Here is a 16,038-nt window from a genome sequence, read left to right as displayed (position 1 = left end):
GTGCCTATAAATGTTCATCAGAATGAATATGAATTTATTATCATTTATAGCCTAACACTGGAGACTTTCTACATCAGCAATAGCTAACTGTAAAAATTAGTTGTTAAATACCATTAATGTGATAAATTCTGCCTTTTCACAATTCAGTCTATTTCTAAAGGATAAAATCCTTTAGAATTCATGTTGAATATCCCATTTAACTTTGATATGTGTCACATTAGAGAAGCAAAACAGGTTTGGTTTATCTAATGTCTAATCTTTTGCTTACCAAATTTATGAACATGCCTGAAAAGGTGAATAAATGCAGGAAATGTATGTTTTATTCCACAATGCTTTGTAAAAATACTGCAACATTCTGCCACGCAGAGCCGCCATCCGCACAACTACACAGGGCTGTGTTTCCCAAAACAAACATAAGCCTAAATAGATCATTAGTGCCAATGGTTTTGGTGCCAGTGGTTTCTACAATCTACTTAGGCTTATGATGCTTTTGGAAAATGCAGCCCAGATTTATATATATATCCGAATTCACACAAATGACAGTAAAAGTAAAAATAATCACACTCCCTATGCAGTGACTAGGTACATCTAAGCAACATTTCTGTACACAGAGAGGGAAACCCTATCAATTTCATTTGAATCACAAATTCGACTCAGCTCCCAATTAGCCTACTTTACCATCATCTTCCCCCTGTTTTTCACAGTTTTAGCTACAGCAGCTAGCACCTGAAGGTTAAATCTAACAACAATTCTATGAGGTTATAAAAAGCTCTAGTGACCCAGTTTCCATCTGCACTCCCCCTTTTATCTCGACAAGCCACGGAAAAGAGGCAGAAACAGAGAAGATGTCAGAGCTGCGCAGAGGGAAGCGTGCGTTTGGCACCGGTGGGGAGTGAGTGACCCTTGGACAGATGGAAGCACAGCATGTCTAGCAGAGACAGTGTCGGCCTGTCCTAATGGGTCATGCAGTCACCACCATGAACCCTGGCCCCAGACTAAATAAGGCTAGTTGGGTTTTTGTATAGGCACTAAAAGAAAATGGTATATTTTCAACAAATTTAAGGGTTTATTAAACTAAACTGAGAGTATTGCCTTGCAACATCGGTAACAGCCCAGTTTCACATAAAACATAAGAAACTGCTTGCAAAACCATATGATACAGCAGACTCGTCATACAGAGAACAGCAAAAAAAAAAAGTAAAGAAATAACAACAAATAACAAATATAATAGTATTATATATAATTATATATTTCTATACTATATTTGGTGTGTATATATATATATATATAAATTGCGATGAAATGTTTGTAAATATAGCTATGTGTGCGTATATAATATATATATATATATATATATATATATATATATATATATATATATATATATACACACAGTACTGTGCAAAAGTCTTAGGCAAACACTAGATGTTGTTTTAGCAATGATATATTGACCAAATATAATTATTTCTCAATCTCTGCTAGAAAGTAAATTTGTATGCAATTTTATACAGTAAATTTGTATGCAGTTGTAAAAAACAGAAAAAAAAATCACATTATGAAATAAATGTTTTTCTCCAAAACACGTTGGCCACAATTATTGGCACCCCTAGAATTTTTTATGAGTAAAATATTCCCATTCATATTCCCATTTTTTTTTAGCACACCTGGGTGATCATGAACATGAAATTGTCCAGCCATGACTTCCTGTTCCACAGGAGTATAAACATGAGGAAACACAAAGGCCAAATTCCCGTAATCATTCATCACAATGAGTAAAACCAAAGAATATAGTTCTGATGTGCTGCAAAAGATTGTTGAGCTTCACAAAATAGAAAGTGTCTGTAAGAAAATAGCTAAAGCATTGAAAATCCCCATTTCCACCATCAGGGCAATAATTAAGTAGTTCCAATCAACTAAAGATGTTACAAATCTGCCTGGAAGAGGACATGTGTTTGTCCCAATGCACAGTGAGGAGGAAAGTTTGAGTGGCCAAAGACTCTCCAAGGATCACAGCTAGAGAATTGCAGAGATTAGTTAAGTCTTGAGTCTCAGAAAGCCTAAAAAAAAAATTATCAAACAGCACCTACATCCCCACAACCCTTGGGAGGGTTTCAAGAAAAATCCTCTGCTCTCATCCAGAAACAATCTCCAGCATATTCAGTTGTCAGACAAGACTGGAACTTCAAACATGACCGGCTTCTATGGTCAGATGAAACTAAAAAAAAAAGAGCTTTTTGGCAGCAAACCCACCAGATGGGTTTGGTGCACACATGGATAAAAAGTACCCCATGCCCACGGTTAATTATACTGCTGGATCTTTAATGTTGTGGGCCTATTTTTCTGCTGGAGGTCCTGGACATCTTGTTCAGATGCATGTCATCATGGATTCTATCAAATACCAACAGATAAAAAATCAAAACCTGACTGCTTCTGCTAGAAATCTTATAATGGGCTGTGGTTGGATCTTCCATCAGGACAGTGATCCAAAACAAAAATCAAAACCAACACAAAAATGTGTCACTAAGCACAAAATGAAGCTTCTGCCATGCTGTCTCAATCCCCTGACCTGAACCCTAAAGAAAATGAGTGGAGTGAACTGAAGAGAAGAAGCACCAACATGGAGCTGGGAATCTGAAGGATCTGGAGAGATTCTGCATGAAGGAATGGTCTCTGATCTTTTGTCAGGTGTTCTCCAAACTCATCAGGCATTATAGGAGAAGACTCAGAGCTGTTATCTTGGCAAAAGGAGGTTGCAAAAAGTATTGAATAAAAGGGTGCCAATAATTGTGGCCACCATGTTTTGTAGAAAAACATTTATTTCATAATGTGATCCCCCCCCACTTTCAATTCTTTTCCTTCAATGAAAGGTTAGATTTTTGCTAATTTTATGAATTAAAGATCAAAAGGATAAACAATGCAGATTTATTTTTACAGTCATCTTTGATCATATTTACCAAGGGTGCCAATAATTATGACCACAACTGTATATATATATATATATATATATATATATATATATATATATATATACACACACACAAACATAATAAAAATGTAAAAATGGCAAGTTTTTTTTAAGTATTTATTTGTAGGGCACAACAAGCACAGGCATCTGTTGAGTTTGGCCGATCTCCACTGGCTTTATCATCACAGCCAAAGGTTGGTTTGAAAGGCTGGTCTTTTTATAAAAATAAATAAATAATAAACAATTCATGCAACATCTTGGTCAGTGACAGAGAACCAAGTCCTTGAGCACAAACACAGTCATAGAGGTGGGTATGAAACAATGAGGAAAAAACGGCATTGTGGTTGTCCTGGCAACCAGCTGAAAGACCTGCTGCTTTTATAACATATGTCTGACTTGATTTGGGTGTGCGCATAGCAACAGTAGGATCACACTTATTTATATATATTTTTTCCTATGTAATGCAAAAGCCAAATCTAATTGCATTCTTGCTGACATGATAAATCAAACAATAAATAAACAATCCCGTATTTATACTGAAGTGTAAACTTAATAAAGGCTTATGAGGTGATGCTGTACTGAAAAGCTCCCAGAATTCCTTGCTGCAGAGGAGGCGCTCAATGACACATTTTGGAATCGACTGCTTTGAGTGAGTCACGTCAACGTATTAGTATGCAAACAAGTTTCTGGTGCAGTAATTCATCCCAAACAAACGCTTCAAAAGGAATTATCAAGTAGAAATATTTACTACCGCGTCTTGACAAGAATAATATGTTGTGCGTCTTGGTGGAAACTAGATACTAGCACTATCGTCTCTCTAATTGGGGGAAGGTACCTATCAATGTGTGCCGAACCCCACTCCGAACGCCGCGCGGCTCCGTAGTCCTTGGCAAGTCCGCGTTGCTATGGTAACTCCCCCAACCCCCCTCCCCAAATGCTGCAGGCCGCATGGAGCACGTTGAAGAGGGAGCGTATGAGTGAGAGAGATCACCACAGTGAAGAAAGACAAGAATTGCTGCAGTGAAAAGGGGGAGGGTGTGCACAAACGAGATTGGCTCAAAAATAAAAAGAAAAACCATTACTCCCCCACCCGAACCTTATCGTTTGCATCAGTTTAGGGCGCATAGGGGCCCGCGCTTTGCTTTACAGTCTGGGCACGTTGCTTCCAAACTTCAGACTGCATTCAATTATTTATCTGCCTCACCAGACACCCAGCAATGTTCAAGCATCTCATAACGCCTATGGCATACCGCGGGAAAAATATTGAGTGTATATGGGGGGGAAAAACAAGTTGCAGGCGCGTGCACGGACGTGATTACCGTCCCCGCCTCTGTGATAAAATCACAGGTGGTGACAAATCACTTCTCTTTCTGTGACTCAAACTCAGAAAATAAATGCCAAACGATGTGGGTGCTGTAAACAGGTTCACATTTGAAGATGGTCCATGCAGTCTTAGAGTGGAAAAGTTATTTTATATATATAAATTAGTTTGTAATAATAGTAAATTCACGAACACTTCTCAATGAGAGTATCAGCAGGTGCAGCATTCTTTAAATACCTGATCAAAGCAGAAGCAAGCAGCGCCTATATGAAATTCCTAATGTGATCCCACTGGACTCTGGGATGTTGAGCTTTACCTGCATGTGCGCAGTGGGAGGGGCAGAGAAACCCATTTTGCAGGCGGCAAACGTGCCGGTGCTCATTAGAAAACATGACCATACCTCAGTGCAGAACAAGCGGCGGACCTTCAGCGCTCCCACCAACAGAGGGAGATTTTCCGCCACCTACCGGTGAACTGCAAGTACTGCAGAAACCCAGTATTTAAAGGGTTATAGTTCACACAAAAATGAAATTTCTGTCATTACTCACCCTCATGTCGTTCCAAATCCACAAGACCTTCGTTCATCTTCGGAACACAAATTAAGATATTTTTGATGAAATCTGAGAGGCTTTTTTTTTATCACCCATAGAAAGCAATGTTATACCGTCATTCATTGTCCAGAAAAGTAGTATAAACATCATTAAAATAGTCAACGTGACTACAGTGGTTCAACCTTAATGTTAAGAAGCGACAAAAATACTTTTTGTGGGCAAAAACAAAACAAAAATAACGACTTTATTCAACAATCTCTTCTCCCGTCTTTCTCGTACGCTGTTTACGTCCAGCGCTTCCAGGTTTTACGCCAGAACGCCGACGCTGTACACGTGACGCTGCCTCTGTTGTGCTTGACCTTCAATGAAATTAAACATTGCATGTGTGCGTGTGTGTATGTATGTGTGTAATTATATATATATAGTGTTTTAGGTGAACTAACCCTTTAAAGGGATAGTTCACCCAAAACACAAATTTTATTCTTTTTGTGAAACATAAAAGTAGTACTTTAAAACACTTAATACAGTTCACTTTGGATAGATAATTCACCCAACATAAAAGAAAATATTTTGAAACACTTTTGCCAATACAATCAAAAAGTCAAGGGCTCAACTTTCGGATGAAACACTTGAAACATTCTTAAATATATTATTTTATCTTCAACAGATGAAAGCTAATGTTTAGAATGACATGATGGAGAATAAATGATGACAGAATTTGTGTTTTTTTGGGGGTGAATTTTCCCTTTCATGTCTGTCTCTGCGATGTACATTTGCTTTGTATGGCAGTAGAGCAAAATAAACAAAAAAAATTAATGATTTTAAGCAGAAGAAACAACACTTTTGAGGTAATACTGAGTGTTGTACAGAATCGTTGAATTGTTTTATGACAGACACAGTTAGAAATACTTATTTCTTACTTGTATTTTGACAGTTAAATATCACAGTAAGCATTTGTGAACATGACAAACAAAATGTATAGAACATTTCAAGTTCTTTTAACAGTCTACTCATGTCGACTACTCTTCTTTTTCTTCTTTTTAGTTTTCCCTGGGGTGTCATTATAATCATAAGAAGAATCCAGTGGCTCTGTTTTGAATATTAAACTTTCATCAAGCATGTCTTCACTCGATCTTTCCTTCTCTTTCTTAACCTTTTTCTTCTTCCTCCTCCCCTCCTCCATTGGCTCTTCCTCCATCAGTTCAGATGGATGTAACTGATCGCAGTCAATTTGCATCTGTTCTTGCTTGATAAAAACTTCACTGTTCTCTTCCCTCTTGTCTCTCTTTTTCTTTTTCTTCTTTTTTTGCTCCTCGCCCTCATTTGGATCCGGCCTAGTTCTCTTGGGTGCAGTTGGAGAAACTACAGTGACTTCATCTTCCACGTGAGCTGCAACGGTACTACCAAAAGGCTGGAAACGTTGCTTGAGACCAGCTGGGATGCACGGAGCAGGAGTGGATGGGATGGGAACAGGGACTTGGTTCTCATTGCAGTTTTCATGGCTCTTAGAGATCTTGAGGACACCACTGAAGCCAGAGGAACAGAGAGAAGGCTTACGTTTTTTTCCTTTGGAAACGAGCAGATGGAGGTCTGATGGTGCCGTCCTATCACCGAGGATGCTGTAGGTCTTAGGTGTCGTGCCACAAGACTGGACCATTTCCAGTCCTGATAAGGGAATTTTGAGGTCTTCAAAGCTGTAGATGACACAAAACAATGATTAGTGAAATGATCAACCCCATATTAAAGCTATTTTTAAATTATGCAAAGCTTGATACAGAGTTTTGTTTTTATTAAAATATACATTTTACAAATAATTTTGTAGAGGTATGTTGAAGTTAATACATTTAAACAATTTAGCCAGGCAGTTATCCTTAATGGACAGACTGAAATTATAATGTTACCATGTTTTTTTACTCTATAGGAGCATTTACAAAGAGCAATATCTAACAAAAGAAAACATTTTGAGAACAGCATGACCAGAAAAATGTATATTAACTGTAGAAACCTTTTAAAGATTTTATTCATTTCCAAAAGAAATTTAAAAGCAGTAATATTTCCATGTTTTCCATAACAATGGGAACCCTGTCAATATTTTAAAAATAAATAAAATCATAAATACCCTAGTTGAAAACATACAAGACTGCAACTAGATCTTTCTAATCATTATTAGTTAATTTAAATCATTACAATTAACATTTATTAACCAAAAATATAATTATTAATTTTATTAATTTAATGTTTTTATTATTATTGATATTATTATATTCAAAAGTTATTTCCAGTTTATTTTGTACCTTTTAGGATTAAAATTAGCTGGAGCTTTGATGAGCCATAATTCTTTCTGTTCATCTCCGTCCCATAAGGCATTAGCAGAGGAATCATATGAAAAGGACATAAAATCAGCCGGACACTGGTACGTTGAAACTGTGAAAAAAATAGAAAATAAAGTTAAATAGATTCTATACATATTCGAGTTTACTACTGTATATAATGAACAGAGCTAGTTAGCATTACCTTTCTCCTTTGCTACTGAAGTCTGAGCTTCACTTTGCGACATATCGGCACTCTGCTTTTACTATAACAGAATGAAATAAATGTATTCGGATGCCAATGTCACCGATACTTTGCTACAAATACAAATGTCCATGTAAACACGTGAATCACATATGGATGGAACGGAATCAACTTTGACCCGGAAGGACTTCTATGTCGCAGTTCTTGGAGAACGTGTGTTTGTAATACACGTTTGCGACAGCAGAGGGTGCACTTATAAAGCTTTTCTATGGGACTCTGTAAAATTTGACAGGAATAGGCTAGCTAGAAGGTATTTTTCATGAATGTCAGTCGGGGCAAGTTGTCACGTTTATATGCTGCACATGTATACATTAATATGTAAGTAATATATGACAAAATTACAATTCACAGACAAGGCGTGAGCCTAGTCCCAGACTAAAATGCATTTGTTTTAACTGAAAGCAACTTGCACTGACATATTTTAAAATATGTCAGTGCCATTGTTTTGTTTCAAGATGCACACCAGTAATGTTTCTTCTAAGGCATGTTTATAAAAGCTACTTAAATGTCCTAATTGAACTAAGGCCTAATCCTGGCTTTAATCTAAGCCCTGTTTGTTAAACCAGGCCAAAATGTTTTTATAGCCTATTTTAAAATTGCAATTTAGCATTTTGTGAATTAATTAATTAATTAATAGTTTTACGGTTTACATTTTGCTGAATGACAAATATAATAAGCTATTGTATAGTGACAACAGCCTTGTTATATGTTTCACAAAAAGTCAATGTCTATCAAATGGATCTTTTTCCTTGGCAATATTGGTGTTAATATTCAATAGCAGTAGACTTTGTTGTAAGTACCTAGTATTTATTTATTTAAAGAAAATGTAGCCTATCTACATAAAATATTAGAGTTTAAATTACAGATTTGTGTTGATATATGAAGATGCTTGTGATTTCTTCTTAGACCAAACCTTATTATTATTATTATTATTATAGTAAAATACCAGTCTTTGTTGGAAGGCATGGGCTTGGTATTCTCTTACCCTTCTGCGTTTATTTTACCAAGTTCATCTCAGGTTCAATACTGTGGGAAAGCTCCCCAGTGCAATAGAGCACAGTAGATGCGTTTTGTAATTGGAGATGCTCCTCACGAAGACTCGAAGCCTCCTCCAGTGAACAAGATCCTTACAACAATATCATTTATAGCAGGTCACTGAGCAGGTCGTAGAGTCCATATAGTTTGAGCATCAAGACTGAGAGGTAGATCTGTAAATTGAGTTGATTTGTAGTGTGCGTTTTGGCTGAACCGAGCAGATTATGTTGTCCTGGTTTAATTTTAGAGCACACATGAAAAGTAAATAAATTAATACTGAGCAAAAATGAATGTAAACAAAATATGAGTCTTCTCATTTTTGGTTGTGCATTGCGTGGAGAGGCCACTTTTTAAAGAAATTTATTTATATTAATTTTCCTTTTTTTTTTTTCAAAGCATTCAAATGTTGTAGAATACATAATTTACATTAATATTTAACATACAGTACCGGTCAAAAGTTTAGACAGACACATTACTATTTTTAATGTTTTTGAAAGAAGTCTCTTATGCTCATCAAGGCTGCATTTATTTGATTCAAAAATACTAAAAAAAACAGTAATATTGTGAAATATTATTACAATTTAAAATAACGGTTTTCTATTTTAATATACTTTAAAATATAATTTATTCCTGTGATGCAAAGCTGAATTTTCATCTTCAGTGTCACGTGATTCTTCAGAAATCATTCTAATATGCTGATTTATTATCAATGTTGGAAACAGTTGTGCTGCCTAATATTTTTTTTAACCCGTGATGCTTTTTTCTGGATTCTTTGATGAATAAAAAGTAAAAAAAAATAACAGAATTTATTAATAGAATATCATTTAGAAATAGAAATCTTTCGTAACAATATACGCTACTGTTCAAAGTTTGGGGTCAGTCATTTTCTCTCTCTCTCTCTCTCTCTTTATTTTTTTTATTTTTATTCAGCAAGAATGTGTTAAATTGATAAAAAGTGATAGTAAAGACTAGAAAAAAATTCTATTTTGAACTTTTTAAACTAATCCTGAATCCAAAACTGAATATTACTAATCCTGAATCCTAATCCAAATCAGAAGATTAGAATGATTTCTGAAGGATCATGTGACACTAAAGTTTAAATTGTAATAATATTTCACAATATTATTGTTTTTTTCTGTATCTATTATGAAATAAATGCAGCCTTAATGAGCATAAGAGACTTCGTTCAAAAACATTAAAAATAGTAATGTTTCCAAACTTTTGACCGGTAGTGTGTATATAGTGTATATATATATATATATATATATAAAATTATATAAAATTATGAGTAGGTTGATAGATTTACACACACTTCATGCCTTCACATGTAACAAATAAATCAGTTCATGTTTTAAATGAATGACAACGTAATGCCATCCAGACTTGAAGTAGAACATTTAGGACAGTGAATCCAGTGAGAACTGGAACTTTCTGACATTATCAAGCACAGCCAGATGACGAGGTGCTTGCTTACTTGGTTACTTCCCATCGGCATAAGCACATCTTGAGTAGTTCCCCCATCTTTGGTGTTACTCTTACAAGGGGTTATTCACTTAGGGGATGGGAACATGGGAAAATCAACCACATCCCGCCTCCAGTCCAGTCAACTGGGAGCGCGTCATTTCACTGACCCTCTGTCTCGTCCTGGACCCCCAGCAGATGCCATGACATCAGCATTACAGCAGACGACGCCTGCAGCACTCATCTTGCACCTCCCGTCCTCAAACCACTCCGCTCCCCTCAAAATGAGGTGTTTGATACTAATGGTAGAAAGGCCAGAAATCATATTCCTCATGTCAGCTTGTTATACAATAATAAATTATTATTAATAGTGTACTTATTATTATCAATAATAATTTGAATATGTACACAAGTACATGACCTTTCAAAAGTTTAGGTTCCGTAAGATTTTGTAATATTTTTGAAAGGCGCCTCTTATGCTCACCAAGGCTGCATTTATTTGATAAAAAATACACTAAAACAGTAATATTGTGATTTTTAAAATAACAAAATATGTAATAAAATATGTTTTCTATTTTAATAATTTCTTCCTGTGATGGCAGAGATGAATTTTCAGCATCATTACTCCAGTCTCATGATCACATGATCCTTCAGAAAGCATCCTAATATGTTGATTTGGTGCTCAAGAAACATTTCTTCTTATTATGTAGAAAGTTGTGCTGCATAATATTTTTGTGGAAACCACGAAAGTTCAAATGAACAGATTTTTAATTGCATTATTAATGACTTGCTGTCACTGAATAAAAGTATTAATGTCCTTTAAAAAAATCTTACTGACCCCTACATTTTTTAATGGTAGTGTATATTTAAATTGTATATTGTATATTATATTAGAATTAAATATACAATTATATATATATATATATATATATATATATACACACACAGACACACAAAGAATCATCAGTTCTAAAATACTTAAGACATAATGCAATATAACCTGTTACACAACACAGCTGAAGGTGGACACAAGGTCAAATCGTTGAACCATGATGCAAAGTCCCACAAAATCACTTTACCATTGTTCAAAGTGCAGTGAAACACATGTTGAGTATAGTTCTCAGCCTTTCAAGCATGAATATGAAAAGAAAAAAAAACTCCTTGTACACACTGATGCCTTTTCTCGGAATACACCATCTTACGCTTTTCCTAACAACATAAATCAGGCCTCATGCATTTAAAATGCCACAGTATGTTGTTGCGACATCCAATCCTCTAGTCTACAGTGTTTAAAAAATGCATCACCACTTCGGCGCTTCTCTTGCAATTTAAATGACACTCAACCAATTACGTTTTAGTGCTGGAAATGTGTCTGCTTTGATCCTCTTTGCTGTAGTATTCCTCATGAGGATGTCAGTGAGTGGAAGAGAATCTCTCGTGGAAAATAAAGGCTTTGCCTCCGAATTTGAGCTGCTGATTATCAACACCCAACAGCAAGCAATTAAATCACACTGTGACTTGTAATGCGTAGATTACTTTAAGTGCATAAAGTAAGTGGGCTCTTGAGGGTTTTTTTTATTTTGTATCTACAGCCATTTTTTTGTGCTTTCTTAAAGGGCTAGTTCACCCCCCCAAAAAAAGAAAAGAAAAAAAAATAATTTACTCACCCTCATGTCGTTCCAAATCCGTAAGACTTTCGTTCACCTTTGGAACACAAATGAAGATATTTTTAATGTCTGTCCCTCTATTGACAGTCCACGCAACTACCACTGTCAAAAAGTACTACCTGTCGCTTTAAAATTCATAAATAGATCATAAAACTAATCCATATGAATTGAGACTTGAGACTCTGAAGAGACTCGATTGCTTGATATGATGAACAGATTTAATTTAGGCTTTTATTCACATATAAACATTGAATCACGTGTGGATGGAACAGAATCAATTTTGACAAGCTCAACCATATTGCTTGATGTGCGAGAGCAAACCTCATTGGTTAATGCATAAGCTCAAATGTGCTGCGTAACACACGAGAATGAACCTCATTGGTTCTCGCATGTCATGCAAACATGTTTCAGCTTCCGTTTACCACAACTGCCGTGTGTGCTGATGAATGTATTTTATTTGTGTTTCGAAGATGAACAAAAGTCTTATGGGTTTGAAATGACATGAGCGTGAATAAATGATGACAGAATTTTCATTATGGGTGAACTAACCCTTTAAATTAAACTGTCTTCAGTGATGATTCATGAAGAAGTCTGTACTTCATTATGGTCCAATAAAATGTCTACTGTTACGAAAATGTAATAAATTACAGATGGCATCATACGCATATTATAATGTCCCAGTGAGAACTTGGCCTATGCCTAGAGAAACACACGATACAGTTCAAATAGCCTACTTCGACCTCTGCATGCAGTGAGCATAGTATATATCTGGAAAATGTCAGCGGCAACATCTGCTGTAGATCTGAAAGATATTGTCTTATTATTTATTCATAAAGAAGTTCCATCACACAAAAATGTTTATGTAGACTGACTGAAAAACATCATTACACATAGTTACAACTAACATCATACATATACCTGCATCACCGCTGCGCCAATATATAAATTAATAAATTAAAATACAAATTAAAATATAATAATAATAATTTTATATAATTTTAATGATTTTTTTCAAGGTCAAAACCATTACACTTATATATTGACAAAACAAACAACAATGTATTTACCTGCATCAACACTGTTATTAGTAAATCAAATTAGTAAATTAAAATATAATTTTAATAATATTACTATTAATAACAATAATAATAATAATAACAATAATACTTTGAATGAATATTCAATTAAAGGGATAGTTGACCCGAAAAAGAAAATTCTGTCATTAATTACTCTTATGTCGTTCCAAACAATGTAAGACTTTCGTTCATCTTCGGAACACAAATTAAGATATTTTTGATGAAATCTAAAAAAAAAAGTCTACTAAACAGTCTAAAAGTCCCTGACAGTCTACTCAACTACCACTTTTTACAAAATATTATAATCTCCAACACGTTCACGTAACATCGTCCGCTTTGCCGTCAACACAACACAACACACTCTCGTGAAAGCACATTGGAGATTAATATTTTATAAATAAAGTGGTAAATTATGTTTTTTTGAGGAAACATGCGTCGCTTCATATGATGCCTTTACTGCCTTTCTGGGGCTTGAAAGTGGTAGTTGCATAGGCTCTCATATTTCATTAAAAAAATCTTCTTTTGTGCTTTGAAGATGAACGAAGATCTTTAGGGATGTAACGATGCACCGCGAGTCGGTTGAAAATCGACGAAAGTTGTTGAAAACATGACGATTCAAGTCGGTTGAGAATTGTAATATACATTTGAAACAGCAGGGGTGCTGTCGCTGATTACTGTGACACCGCTTTACAGGCGCGAGAGCAGCGAGCAAATCAAGCGTCAAGCGTAGCAGCACTGATGTTGAGGATGACCCATCTTCATTCAAATGGCAGGTTTGGCGGCATTTACAAAGACTAAAAATGAAAGCGTTGAGGTGCAGATACCGCAAGATGATGTTAATATACACTAATAGCACACTAATATACAATAATAGAGGTCTTATTTCTGCAGCCTCTTGACCAGACAGGCACAACAGGAGCTGAGACGAAACAAACCTCCTCTCAAGAAAACAGCGTTGGAAAATCTAATTGGAGGGACTTTTTTGGGATTAGTTCTAAAATTTAAATTTAGTTTTGTTATTTGACCCAAGATATTTCAATTTCACAAAGAAATATGCAGCATTTTGTCTTAGAAATAATAAAAGAACACTTTTTCATTTATAATTTGTCTTAAAGGATTAGTTCACTTCTGAATTCAAATTTCATGATAATTTACTCACCCCCATGTCATCCAAGATGTTCATGTCTTTCTTTCTTCAGTCAAAAAGAAATTAAGGTTTTTGAGAAAAACATTCCATTGTTTTTCTCTGTATAGTGGACTTCAGTGGGGTTCACTGGGTTGAAAGTCTAAATTGCAGTTTCATTGCAGCTTCAAAGGGCTCTTCGCGATCACAGACTAGGAATAAGGGTCTTATCTAGCGAAAAAATCTGTCATTTTCTAAAAAAAAATTAAAAATTATATACGTTTTAACCACAAACGCTCATCTTGCACTAGTTCTCTTCCTCCTCTTCTTCTTGTAGAATTCCGGCAGTGTAGATACTGCTAAGTGTACTACTGCCCTCCACCAGTCAAAGTTTGAACTAATTCTTATATACTTGCACTAGCATATTGTATATGACAATTTAGTTCAAACTTTGACCTGTGGAGGGCGGTAATACGCTTAGCAGCATCTACACTGCCGGAATTCTACAAGAAGAAGAGGAGGAAGAGAGCTAGTGCAAAAGACGGTCGTTTGTGGTTAAAACATATATAATTTATTTATTTATTTTTTTAAAGAAAATGACTGATCGTTTCACTAAATAAGACCCTTATTTGTCATCTGGGATCGTATATAGTGCTTTGAAGCTGCACAGAAACTGCAATTTAGACCTTCAACACAGTAAACGCCACTGAAGTCCGCTATACATAGAAAAACCCTGGAATGTTTTCCTCAAAAACCTTCAATGCGTCCCAATTCGCGTACTTATGCATTATTCTATGACATTTTTAAGTACAAATAGTGCGAGTAGTGTGTTCACACAGAAAATTCCAAAAAGAAAAATTGCACTTTAAATACCCGGATGATGCACTAAATTAACGGAAAAAACGAAGTGTGGAATGTTGGACACTTCATGCACTCAACTGTCGCAGCTTTAATTACGTAGTGGAGGGGGAGGGGGTATTGGACTCCATTGTTAAATGATAAAATAACCTTATACAATTCACGCACTACATGGATGAGTACATAGTGCATAGTGTATAGTGCGTCATTTGGGACGCAACTCTAAATTTCTTTTCGACTGAAGAAAGAAAGACATGAACATCTTGGATGACATGAGTAAATTATCATGAAATTTGAATTCAGAAGTGAACTAAACCTTTAAATTTCATTTTGTTAAAAAAAAAAAAAAATAGTGAGAAAATCAAACCAGTATCGTGAATCGTGAGTTGAGTGAATCGTTACATCCCTACTTACAGGTTTGGAATTTTTTATACTTTTGGGTGAAAATCCTTTAAATGGAAAGTCAAAATCATTACACTTATAGACCTTATGTAGCCCCGCCCCTTTTCAGCGCTGCGCTCGTTGTCTTTTGACTTCCGGCTTATATTTCCACAGCAATCTTATGTATTTATGAATGAACTGCTTATTTTAAAATTCCCCTGGTCTACTGACATTTGTTAAGACATCTGCTTTAAACATAACAATGCTCATGATAACTTTCATTAACTCTACAACAGGTAAATCCACTTCACCAGCTAATTATTCTTCAACAGCGATGCCATAGAAATATACAGGGCTACCGCAAAAAAGGAAGTTCAAAGACAATATTCTAAAGATGGCGGCGCGCTTGTTTCTCTGGTAAATAAGGTCTATATAGTAACAAAACAAACAACAGTGTACATTTACCTGCATTACCATTGCACCAATATTTAAATTAGTAAATTAAAATATAAATTAAAATAGAATTTTAATAGTATTACTACTACTAATAACAATAATTTTAATAAATAATTTCTTCTTCTTAAATAGAATGTCAAAATATGTCAAGGAGCAGTATGCCAACACGTTTGTACTGTCTGACACTTTCAGATAAGAACCCATTGGCATTACTCCTTTCCAGGTCACTGGACAGCCACACCGCACAGACACAGAGCTTAAGTGCCAAGGCATTGTGTTTCACTCAGGAGGAACGTGACCCAGTGAACACTGACCTTGGACAGATGGGCAGTGTGCTGCAGTACACTGTTGAAGGAAGGAGCATGAAGACATGACTTCAGTCACACAGATGTTGAAAAGTCAAAGTAAATGCTGGCAAAGTACATGCTATTGAACATGTCTATTAATAAACACACAGGCGGTACAGCTCAAAGACAATTTTGCATAAAGACTATTTTGCATTTTTCTTTTTTTAAAAGACATGATGGTGAATAAAATTGTTTTTATTCACCCTTTATTCCCCATGTTATT

The 16,038-nt window shown here is 35.4% G+C and overlaps 1 protein-coding gene across 1 annotated transcript; it reads right to left on the bottom strand.

Annotated features, from left to right (window-relative positions):
• Positions 1 to 5,692: 5,692 nt before the first annotated feature.
• Positions 5,693 to 7,548, bottom strand: polr1g (RNA polymerase I subunit G). The gene is made up of 3 exons (XM_051863788.1): positions 7,352 to 7,548; positions 7,132 to 7,261; positions 5,693 to 6,531 (listed from the first exon to the last, which is right to left on the bottom strand). Exons 1-3 carry the CDS (start codon positions 7,392 to 7,394, stop codon positions 5,844 to 5,846), a joined length of 861 nt encoding a protein of 286 aa, XP_051719748.1. The 5' UTR covers positions 7,395 to 7,548; the 3' UTR covers positions 5,693 to 5,843.
• Positions 7,549 to 16,038: the final 8,490 nt, after the last annotated feature.

Source organism: Ctenopharyngodon idella, chromosome 15 (assembly GCF_019924925.1).
Source record: "Ctenopharyngodon idella isolate HZGC_01 chromosome 15, HZGC01, whole genome shotgun sequence".
NCBI lineage: Eukaryota > Metazoa > Chordata > Actinopteri > Cypriniformes > Xenocyprididae > Ctenopharyngodon > Ctenopharyngodon idella.
The sequence above is the reverse complement of the archived record's forward strand: the minus strand, read 5'-3'. Positions and strand labels throughout refer to the sequence as shown.